The sequence below is a fragment of the Entelurus aequoreus genome, linkage group LG04 (assembly GCF_033978785.1).
Source record: "Entelurus aequoreus isolate RoL-2023_Sb linkage group LG04, RoL_Eaeq_v1.1, whole genome shotgun sequence".
Classification (NCBI taxonomy): domain Eukaryota; kingdom Metazoa; phylum Chordata; class Actinopteri; order Syngnathiformes; family Syngnathidae; genus Entelurus; species Entelurus aequoreus.
In genome coordinates, this window is record NC_084734.1 from 18858274 (window position 1) to 18874226 (window position 15953).

Genomic DNA, 15953 nt, shown 5'->3' on the forward strand with positions numbered 1-15953 from the left:
TGATTAGGTATAGAAGTTCAATGATGAGGAACATCAACCAAACAACGCAAACCTAATTCACGCCCACCTGTCCAGCCACGCCAGCAAACTCTTGGCAGCGGCGATGAGCTCGACCACGGCGCTCAGGAACTCGTTAGATGGCTGATGGGCACTTTTGCTTTGGTAGGCGGGATTCTTCCGGCGCTGCGACACGGCGCTGCTCAGGTTGTGATAGGCCAACCTCATCTTGCCCACCAGAGTCTTTAGGTGGTCCGACTCCACACCGTAGTTCTGATCAGAGACCACACTAAGGGTAGTGTTAGGAGGTTGAGGTGTCACAACATGGACAACTTGCAAAGGAAATGTGTGTGAAAAGTGGGCAGGGCCTCGCGCTGCTCCAGCTACAGTACATCACTTGACCGTCGGTTTGGTCTTACAGAAAAACTACTAATGTATCAGCGCACCTTTCTCCTGAGTGAATGTGTCTGCATCACATGGTCACCATGGTAACATAGGTTCTGTAAGCTACCTATCTTAGCTGACATTTTGTTAACAATAGCAATTGTGAGACACAAACATTATCATCAACATGGCTGACCAGTGCACACAGCAGATCCACAGCTTCCAGCATCAGCTCCTGGTGTCCAACCTTTGCCACGCCCACTGACAGCAGTTCTTGGTGGGACATCTTGAGCAGCTTCTCACCGTCCACTTGCTGCCACCTGAAGGATGGGAGGTACTGCTGCAGGTTGTCATCCAGACCTGCAGTGACATAAGGTTGGGAGTTAGCGCTCATCTTGGAACTTTACATCACGTCACTTAGGGCTGGACGGTATACCGGTATAACAGTTATACTGGTATATTTTAGAAAATTGTATATAACGCCATACCGGTATCTTTTGATGTGCCTTCGTTATGGCCCTTCGCTCTTCTCTGCACCTGACGGGCAAAGCACAGGGCATCCTCTTTGGCTCAACCCCCGCCCCTTGCGTGTTAACGTAGTCTTCTCTGACGCACAATGACGCAGCGCAACAAACTTTTAGAAAATATATGGCGGTGATGTGCCGACTTCTCGACTACAGAGCAATGCGATGCTCTGGTCACTAATTGCATTTGGCTATTTGTGAATAACTACAGCTTTATTTACACATACACCAATATGCTTGAGAACCTATATCTCTCCTTGTAGAGATTAGCATTTTATTGCATGCCATAAGTATTTGATATGTCAGGTAAACACAAATTAACATTTGGTACAAAGACCTATACTAGGTCACTACACAGTGGCCTAATGGTAAGAGTGTCCGCCCTGAGATCGGTAGGTTGTGAGTTGAAACCCGGGCCGAGTCATACCAAAGACTATAAAAATGGGACGCATTACCTCCCTGCTTGGCACTCAGCATCAAGGGTTGGAATTGGGGGTTAAATCACCAAAAACGATTCCCGGGTGCGGCCAACGCTGCTGCCCACTGCTCCCCTTACCTCCCAGCAGGTGAACAAGGGGATGGGTCAAATGCAGAGGACAAATTTCACCACACCTAGTGTGTGTGTGACAATCATTGGAACTTGAACTTTTTAACTTGAACTATGATCGCAATTACAGATATTAGACGTTTCATGTAGTTCTTGACCAGCTTTGCACACACTGCAGCAGGGAATTAGTCCCTTTTTCTCCATACAGAACTTTTCCAGATCCTTAAGGTTTTGGGGCTGTCGCGGGGCAATATGGAAATATTTTCAATTAGGTTCAGGTCTGGGGACTGGTTAGGCAACTTTAGGACCTTGAGATGCTTCTTACGGAGCCACTCCTTAGTTCACCTTCCCGTGTGTTTTGGGTCGTTGTCATGCTGGAAGACCAATCTATGACCCATCATCAATGCTCTGAGGGAAGGAGATTATTGGCCAAGATCTCGCGATAAATGGCCCCATCCATCCTCCCCTCAATACGACACAATCGTCCTGTCCCCTTTGCAGAAAAGCATCCACAAAGAATGATGTTGCCACTTCCGTGCTTCACGGTTGAGATGGTGTTCTTGGGATTGTGCTCATCTGTCTTTTTCCTCCAAACGCGGTGCGTGGAGTTTAGACCAAAAAGCTCTATTTTTGTCTCATCCGACCATATGTCCTTCTCTCATTCCTCCTTTGATTCATCCAGATAGTCATTGGCAAATTCAAACAGGCCTTGACATGCGCTGTCTTGGGCAAGGGGACCTTGCGGGCGCTGCAAGATTTGAATCCATGGCGGCGTAGTGTCTTACTGATTGTTTTCTTCGAGACTGCGGTCCCAGCTCTCTTCTGGTTGTTGACCACGTCCAGCCGTTTAGTTCTGGGCTGGTCCCTCACCGTCCTCATGATCATTAGCCATGTGTACATGGACAACATGTATTTAATCTCATCATCATTCGGATTAGAATGTTACTGTGCACATGAACCCTGAGAATTATCTGATTATAACGTGCATTTTCATGCATTACACCTTGTATCGGAATACTTTACTTTGACATGCACAGAACATAACAAACGGAAAGGTCTGTTATTGTTTGTGCTACGTCGCTATCTTTTAAACAAGTTCGCTCACTGCAGGTCCTTAAGAATCAGTTAACTTCCACTGTAAACAAACATGGCTTTGTGCATTTCTGCTTGTCCGACGTTATCACGGTATTTATAATTTTTTCCTTCTGTTCACTATTTTTGTTTTACTTCTTTTTGTGAAATGGAGCTGTTCTGTGCCATTTATGTTGGGATATGTATAAATTGCCACACATCTTAATGTTACGACGTTCTGTGTATGTGTCTGAGGCTAGCAGTTAGCTCTTGGAGTATCTAGTGAATAAAACAGCTCGTTAAGACGACAACTGGATCTCTTCGTTTATTGTCACACCGACGCATGACACTCCAGACCATACTTTTGTTTTTGCTATTCTCGTTTTAAAGCAACAAACTCAAAGGCATATAACGCTACTTCTGTACATGTTGAATTTGGGGAGACAGCAGCAAGACAATTGCTGCTGTCTCCTCTCCGCGCTAGCTGCTAAGCTAGCGCGGAGAAAGGCAGCGCCGGTAAGAAGCTACTCCCACAGACCGCGACCACTTCCTGAGGACAGCAGGAACTTCACTTGGTGACAGAAAACACTGTGAGTAATGGCTTCCTGCGCATCTTGCACCATACTCACGGAGAGGTTGGCTCTGCTAGAGGGCCGTGTCCGCCAGTTAGAGCAGAGTAATGTCGTAACTTTAGATGTTGCGGACACATCTGCTAGCGTTAGCTGTAGCGAGCTAACTAGCCCAGTTTGTAGCAGTCCTAAGCGGCCTACAAGCTACGGTGTACCGGTTGAGACGCATAATAGATTTAGCTCTTTAGCTAGTCCTACACCCCAGTCTACCGGGCACCACACCTTAGTCATAGGGGACTCCATCACCCGAAACATAAAGCTTAGCAAACCAGCCACAATAAAGTGTATCCCCGGGGCCAGAGCACCTGACATTGAAGCTAATCTTAGGGAGCTAGCTCGCAACAGGCCTAGTAAACACGTACGACAGGCTAATCGCACCACTAATTATGCGAATATAGTTGTACACGTTGGCTCCAATGACACTAGAATGAGACAGTCAGAGATTACAAAGAGAAACATAGCCAGGACTTGTGATCTCGCCAGAAAGATGTCCAGGCATCGAGTAATTGTCTCTGGCCCCCTGCCTGCGAGAGGCAATGATGAGAGATATAGCAGATTAGTCTCGCTTAACAAGTGGTTGGCTAGCCACTGTAGGGAGCAGGGACTAACGTTTATTGATAACTGGCCCTCTTTCTGGGGCAAACCAGGCTTGCTGATGAGAGACGGCCTTCACCCTAACCAGGAAGGCGCCATCATCCTGTCTAGAAACATAGACTACTATTTAAGTCTCACTTGACTGACTACACTAGAGCAAGCCTGGTCACAGGCAATTACAATGTCTGTTAGTCCGGGTGAGGAGTCAGTTAAGCTAGAACTAGCCAGCGCCAGGCTGGATAATCCATGTACGCATAGCAATTCTCTTAGAATAATACACAATTCACATAATGTTTTTTCTGTTGTGTCTGTGTCAGAGGTGGACATGCATTCTACTGAGGTGGCAAATTATGATATGTCCAGTCTATTGCAGCACCAAGCAAACAATCGGAAAATTCCCGTCATATCAATTCCTAGATATGGTCGAAACTATTTAAAGTGCACTACGCATAATAAACGCAACATTGTTAATATTGCCACTACGGATAATCTTAACAAAAACTCGTCAAAACAGCCCAATACCTATAATATGGGCTTTTTAAACATAAGATCGTTGTCTCCCAAGGCGTTATTGGTTAATGAGGTCATTAGAGACAACAATCTTAACGTCATTGGTCTTAGCGAAACCTGGCTCAAACCGGACGAATTTTTTGCGCTCAATGAAGCATCTCCTCCTAACTATACGAATGCGCATGTTGCCCGCCCTCTTAAAAGGGGAGGGGGTGTCGCACTAATATACAATGAAAATTTCAACCTTACCCCTAACCTAAATAATAAATATAAATCGTTTGAGGTGCTTACTATGAGGTCTGTCACACCGCTACCTCTCGACCTAGCTGTTATTTACCGCCCCCCTGGGCCCTATTCGGACTTTATCAGTGAATTCTCAGAGTTCGTTGCTGATCTAGTGACGCACGCCGACAATATAATCATAATGGGGGACTTTAATATCCATATGAATACCCCATCGGACCCTCAGTGCGTGGCGCTCCAAACCATAATTGATAGCTGTGGTCTTACACAAATAATACATGAACCCACGCATCGCAACGGTAATACAATAGATCTAGTGCTTGTCAGGGGTGTCACCACCTCCAAAGTTATGATACTTCCATATACTAAAGTAATGTCCGATCATTACCTTATAAAATTTGAAGTTTTGACTCTTTGTCAACAAGCTAATAATAATAATAACTGCTATAGCGGCCGCAACATTAATGCTGCCACAACGATGACTCTTGCTGACCTACTGCCTTCGGTAATGGCACCATTCCCAAATTATGTCGGCTCTATTGATAACCTCACTAACAACTTTGACGATGCCTTGCGCGAAATTATTGATAGTATAGCACCGCTAAAGCAAAAAAGGGCCCCTAAAAGGCGCACCCCATGGTTTACAGAAGAAATTAGAGCTCATAAATTATCATGTAGAAAACTGGAACGCAAATGGCGCGCGACTAAACTTGAGGTTTTCCATCAAGCATGGAGTGATAGTTTAATAACTTATAAACGCATGCTTACCTTAGCTAAAGCTAAATACTACTCAAATCTCATCCGCCTCAACAAAAACGATCCTAAATTTCTGTTTAGTACAGTAGCATCGCTAACCCAACAAGGGACTCCTCCCAGTAGCTCCACCCACTCGGCAGATGATTTTATGAATTTCTTTAATAAGAAAATTGAAATCATTAGAAAGGAGATTAAAGACAACGCATCCCAGCTACAACTGGGTTCTATTAACACAAATACGACTGTATATACGACGGACACTGCCCTCCAAAATAGTCTCTCTATTTTTGATGAAATAACATTAGAGGAATTATTACAGCGTGTAAGTGGGATAAAACAAACAACATGTTTACTTGACCCACTTCCTGGGAAACTTATCAAGGAACTGTTTGTATTATTAGGTCCATCAGTGTTAAATATTATAAACTTATCACTTTCCTCCGGCACTGTTCCCCTAGCATTCAAAAAAGCGGTTATTCATCCTCTGCTCAAAAGACCTAACCTCCATCCTGACCTCATGGTAAACTACCGACCGGTCTCCCACCTTTCGTTTATTTCTAAAATTCTCGAAAAAATTGTTGCACAGCAGCTAAATGAACACTTAGTGACTAACAATCTCTGTGAACCTTTTCAATCCGGTTTCAGGGCAAATCACTCTACGGAGACAGCCCTCGCAAAAATGACTAATGATCTATTGCTAACGATGGATTCTGATGCGTCATCTATGTTGCTGCTTCTTGATCTTAGCGCCGCTTTCGATACCGTCGATCATAATATTTTATTAGAGCGTATCAAAACACGTATTAGTATGTCAGACTTAGCCTTGTCTTGGTTTAACTCTTATCTTACTGACAGGATGCAGTGCGTCTCCCATAACAATGTGACCTCGGACTATGTCAAGGTAACGTGCGGAGTTCCCCAGGGTTCGGTTCTTGGCCCTGCACTCTTTAGTATTTACATGCTGCCGCTGGGTGACATCATACGCAAGTACGGTGTTAGCTTTCACTGTTATGCTGATGACACTCAACTCTACATGCCCCTAAAGCTGACCAACACGCCGGACTGTAGTCAGCTGGAGGCGTGTCTTAATGAAATTAAACAATGGATGTCCGCTAACTTTTTGCAACTCAACGCTAAGAAAACGGAAATGCTGATTATCGGTCCTGCTAGACACCAACATCTATTTAATAATACCACCTTAACATTTGACAACCAAACAATTAAACAAGGAGACTCGGTAAAGAATCTGGGTATTATCTTCGACCCAACTCTCTCGTTTGAGTCACACATTAAGAGTGTTACTAAAACGGCCTTCTTTCATCTCCGTAATATCGCTAAAATTCGTTCCATCTTGTCCACTAGCGACGCTGAGATCATTATTCATGCGTTCGTTACGTCTCGTCTCGATTACTGTAACGTTTTATTTTCGGGCCTCCCTATGTCTAGCATTAAAAGATTACAGTTGGTACAAAATGCGGCTGCAAGGCTTCTGACAAAAACAAGAAAGTTTGATCATATTACGCCTATACTGGCTCACCTGCACTGGCTTCCTGTGCACTTAAGATGCGACTTTAAGGTTTTACTACTTACGTATAAAATATTACACGGTTTAGCTCCAGCCTATCTCGCCGATTATATTGTACCATATGTCCCGACAAGAAATCTGCGTTCAAAGAACTCCGGCTTATTAGTGATTCCCAGAGCCAAAAAAAAGTCTGCGGGCTATAGAGCGTTTTCTATTCGGGCTCCAGTACTCTGGAATGCCCTCCCGGTAACAGTTAGAGATGCTACCTCAGTAGAAGCATTTAAGTCCCATCTTAAAACTCATTTGTATAATCTAGCCTTTAAATAGACCCCCCCTTTTTTAGACCAGTTGATCTGCCGTTTCTTTTCTTCTCTCCTCTTCTCCCCTGTCCCTTGCGAGGGGGAGTTGCATAGGTCCGGTGGCCATGGATGAAGTGCTGGCTGTCCAGAGTCGGGACCCCGGGTGGACCACTAGCCTGTGCATCGGTTGGGGACATCTCTGCGCTGCTGACCCGTCTCCGCTCGGGATGGTTTCCTGTTGGCCCCGCTGTGGACTGGACTCCCGCTGATGTGTTGGATCCACTGTGGACTGGACTTTCACAATGTTATGTCAGACCCACTCGACATCCGTTGCTTTCGGTCTCCCCTAGAGGGGGGGGGGGTTACCCACATATGCGGTCCTCTCCAAGGTTTCTCATAGTCATTCACCGACGTCCCACTGGGGTGAGTTTTTCCTTGCCCGTATGTGGGCTCTGTACCGAGGATGTCGTTGTGGCTTGTACAGCCCTTTGAGACACTTGTGATTTAGGGCTATATAAATAAACATTGATTCATTCCAAGACTATCAAATGTAGTCCCACACCTCTACCACCAAAGTATAACTTACATCAAAGACATGCGCAGTAAGGATAATTCCAACCCGAATTATTCCGAAAGGCATGTTTACATGAAGCATTTTTATTCCGGTTAGGCTCTTAATCTGATTAAGTGTGTCCATGTGCACATAGCTATTGATGCTCCACAAGAGGAGATCTTGCATGGAGCGCCAGACCGAGTGAGATTGACCATCATCTTGAACTACTTCCATTTTCTAATGATTGCGCCAACAGTTGTTGCCTTCTCACCAATCTACTTGCCTATTGTCCTGTAGCCCGCCTTGTGCATGCCTACAATTGTACTGTATATCTGATGTCCTTACACAGTTCTATGGTCTTGGTCATTGTGGAGAGGTTTGAGTTTGCTTTATTAAGAGTGTTGGCAGGTGTCCCTATACAGGTAACAATTTCAAACAAGCACAGTTAATACAGATAATGAGTGGAGAGCAGGAGGATTTTCTAAAGAAACACTAACAGGTCTGTGAGAGCCAATATTCTTACTGGTTGTTAGGTGATCAAAAACTTATTTCATGCAATAAAATGCTAATTAATGACTTACAAATCATATAATGTGGTTTTCTGGATTTTTGTTTTAGATTATGTCACTCACAGTTGAAGAGTATCTATGATAAAGATGACATGCTTTGTAAATGGAAAAATGTGCAAAATCAGCAATGTATCAAATAATTCTTCTCCTTGCTATTTGCCAGGCATTTCAAGTTTTATATTTTTTTAAAGTGACGCAATAATAATTTTCCTTTGTAATGAAATATATTCGTTAAAGACTAATTCTGTTACTATTTCAATCAATGTTTTGGCAAAGTAAGAACTATAATTATTTTTTTAAAGTAATTTTCTAAACACTAGTAGTCTTGGGAAAAAAGCCAACTCTTTTAAACCCAGTGACCTCGCCAGGTCCAGTGGCGCCACTGTCTACGCCACCCTGAACTTTGCCCTTTGTCTTTGGCCCTAGCAGCATGATGGACTTCTGACCTGCAGCCCTAGTGACAGCTGAACATTGGACAAGTCACAAATTAATACCATGATGATGGGATAAGATAGACTTTACAACAATAATGACGATGATATCGCTATTTAATTACAGGTACACATCCAGTAGGTCTCCAAAAATAATATTGTCTTTGAGTATGAATAATAGGTTTATTAATTACAGGCACGTGAGCACACTTTGAGGAAAAAAAGAGAAAAACTGACAAAAAAAAGGGAGGACAATTTCTCTGCCACAAAAGCCCCGAAAGAACATTTTGAAAATCAAGACTACATTTGCTGCAATTGGGTGCATTTCTACACTTTTACTTTTGATGTATTCTCATCTACTAACCTGTTTTGGCTGTCTTTTTGACATTTACATGTCCCATGTAATGTACCACAGATTTTTTTTTTCAAGTAGATATTTTACTGACATTATTATCATTGAAAGTGTAATGTTAAATTATTTAACATGCAAGCAGACAACCCAGCAAACGTTTCTCATTAGGCAACTCTATCCTATAGCCACGCCCCCTTGGGTAATATACTTCCGGTGTTGTGACCTCTGTTTACATCCGTCACGTCAAAATTATACCTTTCGGTGGCTACTAATAAATGCTCTATAACTACAACTGGTTCGGCACAAACGGTGTTCGGAAACTACATCTGGTTCGGAACAAAGGGTGTTCGGATTGTAATCATCCAAGTATGATTAGCAGCAAAGTAGAAACCTGTCAACATTGCGGCTCAGAGAGTGAACGCAGGCGACAACAAGTAAGCTAGCTAAATGATGCTAACTATGCTAATTAGCGAGCTTTTTTCGGCACCCCCAATTTTCTCCCGGTCATGCAATTTAGTGTGGCGTTTAGGCAGGAGGGACAACGAGTGCCTGCGGCTGAAGTGAACGTTCAACACATTTTGTTTACATCCTATTTTGTTGATATTGTAGTCTGTTTACATAATTCAACCACATAATTTTTGTTATTGTCAGAAAGTTCCAATCTGACAAGTTTTCACGGGACACATTTCCGGTTGTGTGTTTCGTGGAGAAACCACGGATGTATAGATACTGGTCCATTGCTGATAAGAACAAGTCTGAATGTCATTAAAACAATTATCTCCATCTTTTGACAGTCATCCTTAGACTTCTGTCCTTACATGCTACAATATTTCATTAAAAATTGCAAAGTGATATTTTGATGTGAAAATGTATGTTTAAAAACCCGGATTTCCTCGTTTTTGTGGACATTTCACATGCCTGTAATTAGTGGTGTCCATGTACTGCATGGAGTAGCTAAATAAGGTTAAGGCCGTTTGGATCAGTTCCAGTGAAAGCAAACAAACAAGCAGAAGTATTTGGACACCAAATGGCTGATGTGAAGCACACTCGGGTGCCAAGACAACAAAAGGTGTCAACTGCGCAGATGAGCAGCATGTGGTCGATACTTGCTCCAACAGATGGCTGGCAGGGACATTCTGAGCAAATAAAGTACTGATACGACGCCTCCTGTTTGGAACTGGAACACCTCTGACACCAAGAACAACAACAACAATCTTAGAAGAACGACAACAACCTTCTTCTTAAGACATTTATCATTCAACTGGAACGTCATAAGCGCAAGTCAACATCAAATAAGTATTTACTGTAACAACAACAGCATGGAACTCCAAACATGATATTCATATGTCATGAAAGTAAGTTTTGGGAAATCCTATTCTCGACTCCAAATTGCTGAAAGTCATGGCTGTGTCTTCACTTGCACACTTCGAATGCGTCTTTTAAGTGTGTAAATGCAGTGCACTGTCAGGTTGTCAGATTACTTCCATCAGTACACTTCTAAAAGTACTCGGAGGTACCTCAGTTTTTGTATGCCCCACTTTTCGTATGATTTAGTGTTTAAAGAAAATAGTTTTCCCTTTTTTCATACACCGTTTTAATTATCATACAATGCATCATTCTCTGGAATGAAGTGTCCAAATAAAGAATCCCGCATAGTTTTTTTTTTAGTACGGCTGCAAAATAATACATTTTGCATATAAACCGGTATGGTACCAATTCCAGAGACCTGAGAATCAATACCGGTACTCAACCGTACCAATTTTCGGTCATTTTGTGTGCTTATGCGGTGATAGTTGTTAATTCGTTTAATAACAAATCCCTTTTTAACATTTATCAGTGAGCTGATAATGAAAATTGTGCTGTCCAGTTGTTATATCTTGATTTCTAAGACTTATGGATATTATTTGCAAGTTTCCATTCAACTCAGTTTGTCCTAGGTGTGTTGCATAGTCAGGAAGTAGTCTTTGCCATTAAAGGCCTACTGAAATGATTTTTTTTTATTTAAACGGGAATAGCAGATCCATTCTATGTGTCATACTTGATCATTTCGCGATATTGCCATATTTTTGCTGAAAGGATTTAGTAGAGAAAATCGACGATAAAGTTCGCAACTTTTGCTCGCTGATAAAAAAAAGCCTTGCCTGTACCGGAAGTAGCGTGACGTCACAGGAGCTAGTATTCCTCACAATTCCCCATTGTTTACAATGGAGCGAGAGAGATTCGGACCGAGAAAGTGACGATTACCCCATTAATTTGAGCGAGGATGAAAGATTCGTCGATGAGGAACGTTACAGTGAAGGACTTGAGAGGCAGTGATGGACGTATCTTTTTTCGCTCTGACCGTAACTTAGGTACAAGCTGGCTCATTGGATTCCACACTCTCTCCTTTTTCTATTGTAGATCACAGATTTGTATTTTAAACCACCTCAGATACTATATCCTCTTGAAAATGAGAGTCGAGCACGCGAAATGGACATTTAAAGTGACTTTTATCTCCAAGACAATACATCGGTGACACACTTAGCTACTGAGCTAACGTGCTAGCATCGTTCTCAAATGAAGATAGAAACAAAATAAATAAACCTCTGACTGGAAGGATAGACAGAAGAGCAAACATACTATTAAACCATGTACATGTAACTACACGGTTAAAAATTCTCAGCCTGGTAAGGCTTAACAATGCTGTTGCTAACGACGCTAAGGCTAATTTAGCAACTTAGCAGCCGGAACTCACAGAACTATAATAAAACATTAGCGCTCCACCTACGCCAGCCAGCCTCATCTTCCCATCAACAGCCGTGCTCACCTGTGTTCCAGCGATCAACGGCGCGACGAAGGACTTCATCCGCGGGTTTGGCGGCAAGCATCAGCTAGGCGTCTTCTATCAGGGTAAGTAGTCCTTGTTGTGTTGCTGTAAGTATTGTACTTAGCCGCTAAGACACCGATCGATCCCACCTACAACGTTCTTCTTTGCAGCCTCCATTGTTCATTAAACAAATTGCAAAAGATTAATCAACACAGATGTCCAGAATACTGTGGAATTTTGTCGAAGAAAACAGAGCTTTGTGTATTGTGTCCAATAGGGCCCAAACACTTCCGTGCATTTTATGACGTCACGCGCATAAATCATATCCAAAGGAGATTTTCAACCGGAAGTGTGGCAGGAATTTTAAAATTGCACTTTATAAGTTAACCCGGCCGCCGTATTGGCATGTGTTTCAATGTTCCATTTTGTCCACAAGCGATGCTGAGATCATTATCCATGTGTTCGTTACATCGCGTCTCGATTACTGTAACGTTTTGTTTTCGGGCCTCCCTATGTCTAGCATTAAAAGATTACAGATGGTACAAAATGCGGCTGCTAGACTTTTGACAAAACCAAGAAAGTTTGATCATATTACGCCTATACTGGCTCACCTGCACTGGCTTCCTGTGCACCTAAGATGCGACTTTAAGGTTTTACTACTTACGTATAAAATACTACACGGTCAAGCTCCTGCCTATCTTGACGATTGTATTGTACCATATGTCCCGGCAAGAAATCTGCGTTCAAAGAACTCCGGCTTATTAGTGATTCCTAGAGCCCAAAAAAAGTCTGCGGGCTATAGAGCGTTTTCTATTCGGGCTCCAATACTATGGAATGCCCTCCCGGTAAAAGTTAGAGATGCTACCTCAGTAGAAGCATTTAAGTCTCATCTTAAAACTCATTTGTATACTCTAGCCTTTAAATAGACTCCCTTTTTACACCAGTTGATCTGCCGTTTCTTTTCTTTTCTTTTCTTTTCTTTTCTACTCTGCTCCAAACCCGGGGTGGACCGCTAGCCTGTCCATCAGATGGGGACATCTCTACGCTGCTGACCCGTCTCCACTCGGGATGGTTCCTGCTGGCCCCACTATGGACTGGACTTTCGCTGATGTGTTGGACTTTCACAATATTATGTCAGACCCACTCGACATCCATTGCTTTCTGTCTCCCCTAGAGGGGGGGGGGGGGGGGGGGGGGTTACCTACATATGCGGTCCTCTCCAAGGTTTCTCATAGTCATTCACATTGACGTCCCACTGGGGTGAGTTTTCCTTGCCCGTATGTGGGCTCTGTACCGAGGATGTCGTTGTGGCTTGTACAGCCCTTTGAGACACTTGTGATTTAGGGCTATATAAATAAACATTGATTGATTGATTGATTGAATGTTAAGATTTCATCATTGATATATAAACTATCAGACTGCGTGGTCGGTAGTAGTGGGTTTCAGTAGGCCTTTAAGTTTAAGTTGTGTCTTTTGTTGAATCCTACATAGTGTTTATACTGTTAGTATAGTAAAGTACTTATTACACAGCAGCTGTTTGATTGTAACGTGCGTCTTAGTTATAGTTTTCATTAACACATTTTAAGGTGTTGAAATGGCTGTGTAAAATTGCTAAGGTAATGAGTAGCATGTATATGGCATATCTCACGTGAAGTAGCATTACGCTAACACATTTTGAAAAGTGGAGCCTCAAATTTGAACACTGTCTATGAGGCGTGCTTTCTTTGTTGGCATGGAAAATTGCAACATTTCTGCTACGAATATGCCTGTCTGCTCGCCAATTGTTTGACGTCACATGCAACAAAGGTATCAAAATATGGTTCCGTTTGATTATATGTGAATTGGTACTTGGTAGTACCGACAGAATTCAGTCGGTACTTATTAAAAGTACCAAAATCAGTACCCTTCCCACAAAGGGACCAAAGAAGCTAGTGAGTGACAGCACATTAATAAAAAAATGGATGGATGTAAAGATGGTTCCATGATTTTGTGAATCACAAACACGCACGCTACACCACACGGACACACAAACACGGACAAGGGTTTGAAGATGATTGTCAGCTCAGACATGAAATTATAAGCTGTCCTAGGAGGATGAAGACGTAAATTAAAGTGCAGACATTTTTTTCATTCCACATGTAAGAAGGTTTTAGTGCAGCACCTTTGTTTGCTCTGCTCCCACTGGCAGGGTCTTCAAACGTCTGGCACACGGCAAGCAGTAACGCCACCCTGGAATACTGCAGAGACGCTTTGTGTGCTTTGGCATCAGCCACAATTCTCACACTGCACAAAACTCACAGTCACACGATCATCTATGGACTGCTTATTCCTTCACCATCACACATACAATACTACTGCTGTTATTATAATACGGCCCTGAGCAGACATCTCCTTCATTCACACTTTAACAAATAACATCTCGAATAATATAATCTCTAATAATAAAATATCTAATCATAACATCTCCAATAACAACATCAACCATATTAATAACATCTCTACTAAATTGTCTCTAAAAATACATGTTCTAATAAAATTAGCTCTAATAACATCTCTAATAATAACAGCATCTCTAATAACATCTCTAATAATAACAGCATCTCTAATAACATCTCTAAAAAAATAACATATCTAATACTGACATATAAAATGACATCTCTAATAAAATCTCAAATGAAAACATTTCTAAAAATATAATCTCCAATAAAAACATTTAAAACAACATCGCTAATAACATTTTTTTAAATAACATCTCTGATAAATACAACATATATAATATCTAATACAAATACTGCTAACATCTCTAATAATGTATTTTATTATATAATTTCTGATAATACTGATAACAGCAACTCTAATAACATCTCTAATAAAATAATCTCTAATAATTTAATCTCTATAATAATGTAATACTTTTGTAATATAATCTCTAACAATATTATCTCTAATAATACCATCTCTCATCACTTTTGCTTATTAACAGTCCAGTTAATCATTGAGCAAAGGTCAACAAGTCACACAGGATAAACACACACACGCACACACAACAAACGTGAGCAACAGCAAGCCACTAATTACACATGAATGTATTCACTATAATTAACATCTCATTCGCGTAAGACAGCTGTTATGTGTGATGACATCATGAAGAAGCCCAAAGAGCACAAACTAACATGGCACGACAACAGCAAGTAGGCAGGGCATAGAGGAAAAGAGGTGGCACACGCTCACGTGCACATTTGCATTGACCAAACAACATTAAAGAGGAAAAGGATTTCCTTGAGGGAGGCGTGCACACTTGCAAACAGGAAGTGTGATTGTGTGGGCAACTCACACATGCACAAAGAGGTCAAAGTTTGAATTTGTTCCAAAACCAGAAGCTATGACTATAGATGTAATGCCAGTTACAAAATCTTCATCCTCACTTTGCCATCAATCCAGTGGTACTAACGCAAGCGTGTGCATGCACATACTGTATGTATGTGTATACTACGTGTACCTGTATGTACAAATGGTGTTTCCAATGTTGTACATGTTCCATAACAGTCGCTATGGATTACGGTGACGTGCCCAGCAACGTTGTGGAGGTTCCCCTCCCACTGAACAAACAACAGGCTGCAGGTCACATGATCCTACTCCACATCAGGTCCAAACCACAACGTTTCTGTCAGGATTTGAACTTGCTCCAGTGGAAGTTACCACACTAATACTCCCATGGGGATTATGCTGCAATGAAATGGACTGCAGATGGAAGAGTAGTTGACAGGTAGAGAGCAGGACCAGGTTCTGGTGTGGCAACCCGACGGTTGTGTTTTGTGACTTGAACACAAAGCGAGCCAACAACAGTCCAGTAGACGAGCTATCAAAACTGGAACCTGTTTGGTAGATGCCTTACGAGCACTAGAACGTAGATCCATCTGAACACACCAAACTCGTCTGTGGGTCACATGATCAATTGGATACACATACACGTACAGAGGAGATACTTGCTGATCTAAGATCTGCTCCAAGGTGTTGAAAGGTTCTGTTGACTTCTACACAACACATCTAACCAAGTCATAGACAACAACTGCCCTTGCTAATAACTATCATCAACTAGGTGTTTCTTTCACTCATGGGTGGCCAAACGTCTGCTAACGCATTCTGAAAAATCAGTGGATTGG

General features: G+C 42.1%; 1 protein-coding gene across 2 annotated transcripts in view; it reads right to left on the bottom strand.

The window, feature by feature from the left end:
* LOC133648359 (connector enhancer of kinase suppressor of ras 3-like) overlaps positions 1 to 15953 on the bottom strand; it is a 39980-nt gene that overhangs the window by 14588 nt on the left and 9439 nt on the right. The window contains exons 1-2 of one of the 2 annotated variants that reach the window (XM_062044380.1): positions 578 to 720; positions 68 to 286 (exon numbers count right to left, since the gene is read on the bottom strand). In XM_062044380.1, coding sequence (XP_061900364.1) covers positions 68 to 225 — 158 coding nt within the window. In that variant the 5' untranslated portion in view covers positions 226 to 286; positions 578 to 720. Of the gene's footprint in view, positions 1 to 67; positions 287 to 577; positions 742 to 15953 lie in introns of those variants that run through there. The other variant, XM_062044379.1, reaches the window with a different exon arrangement.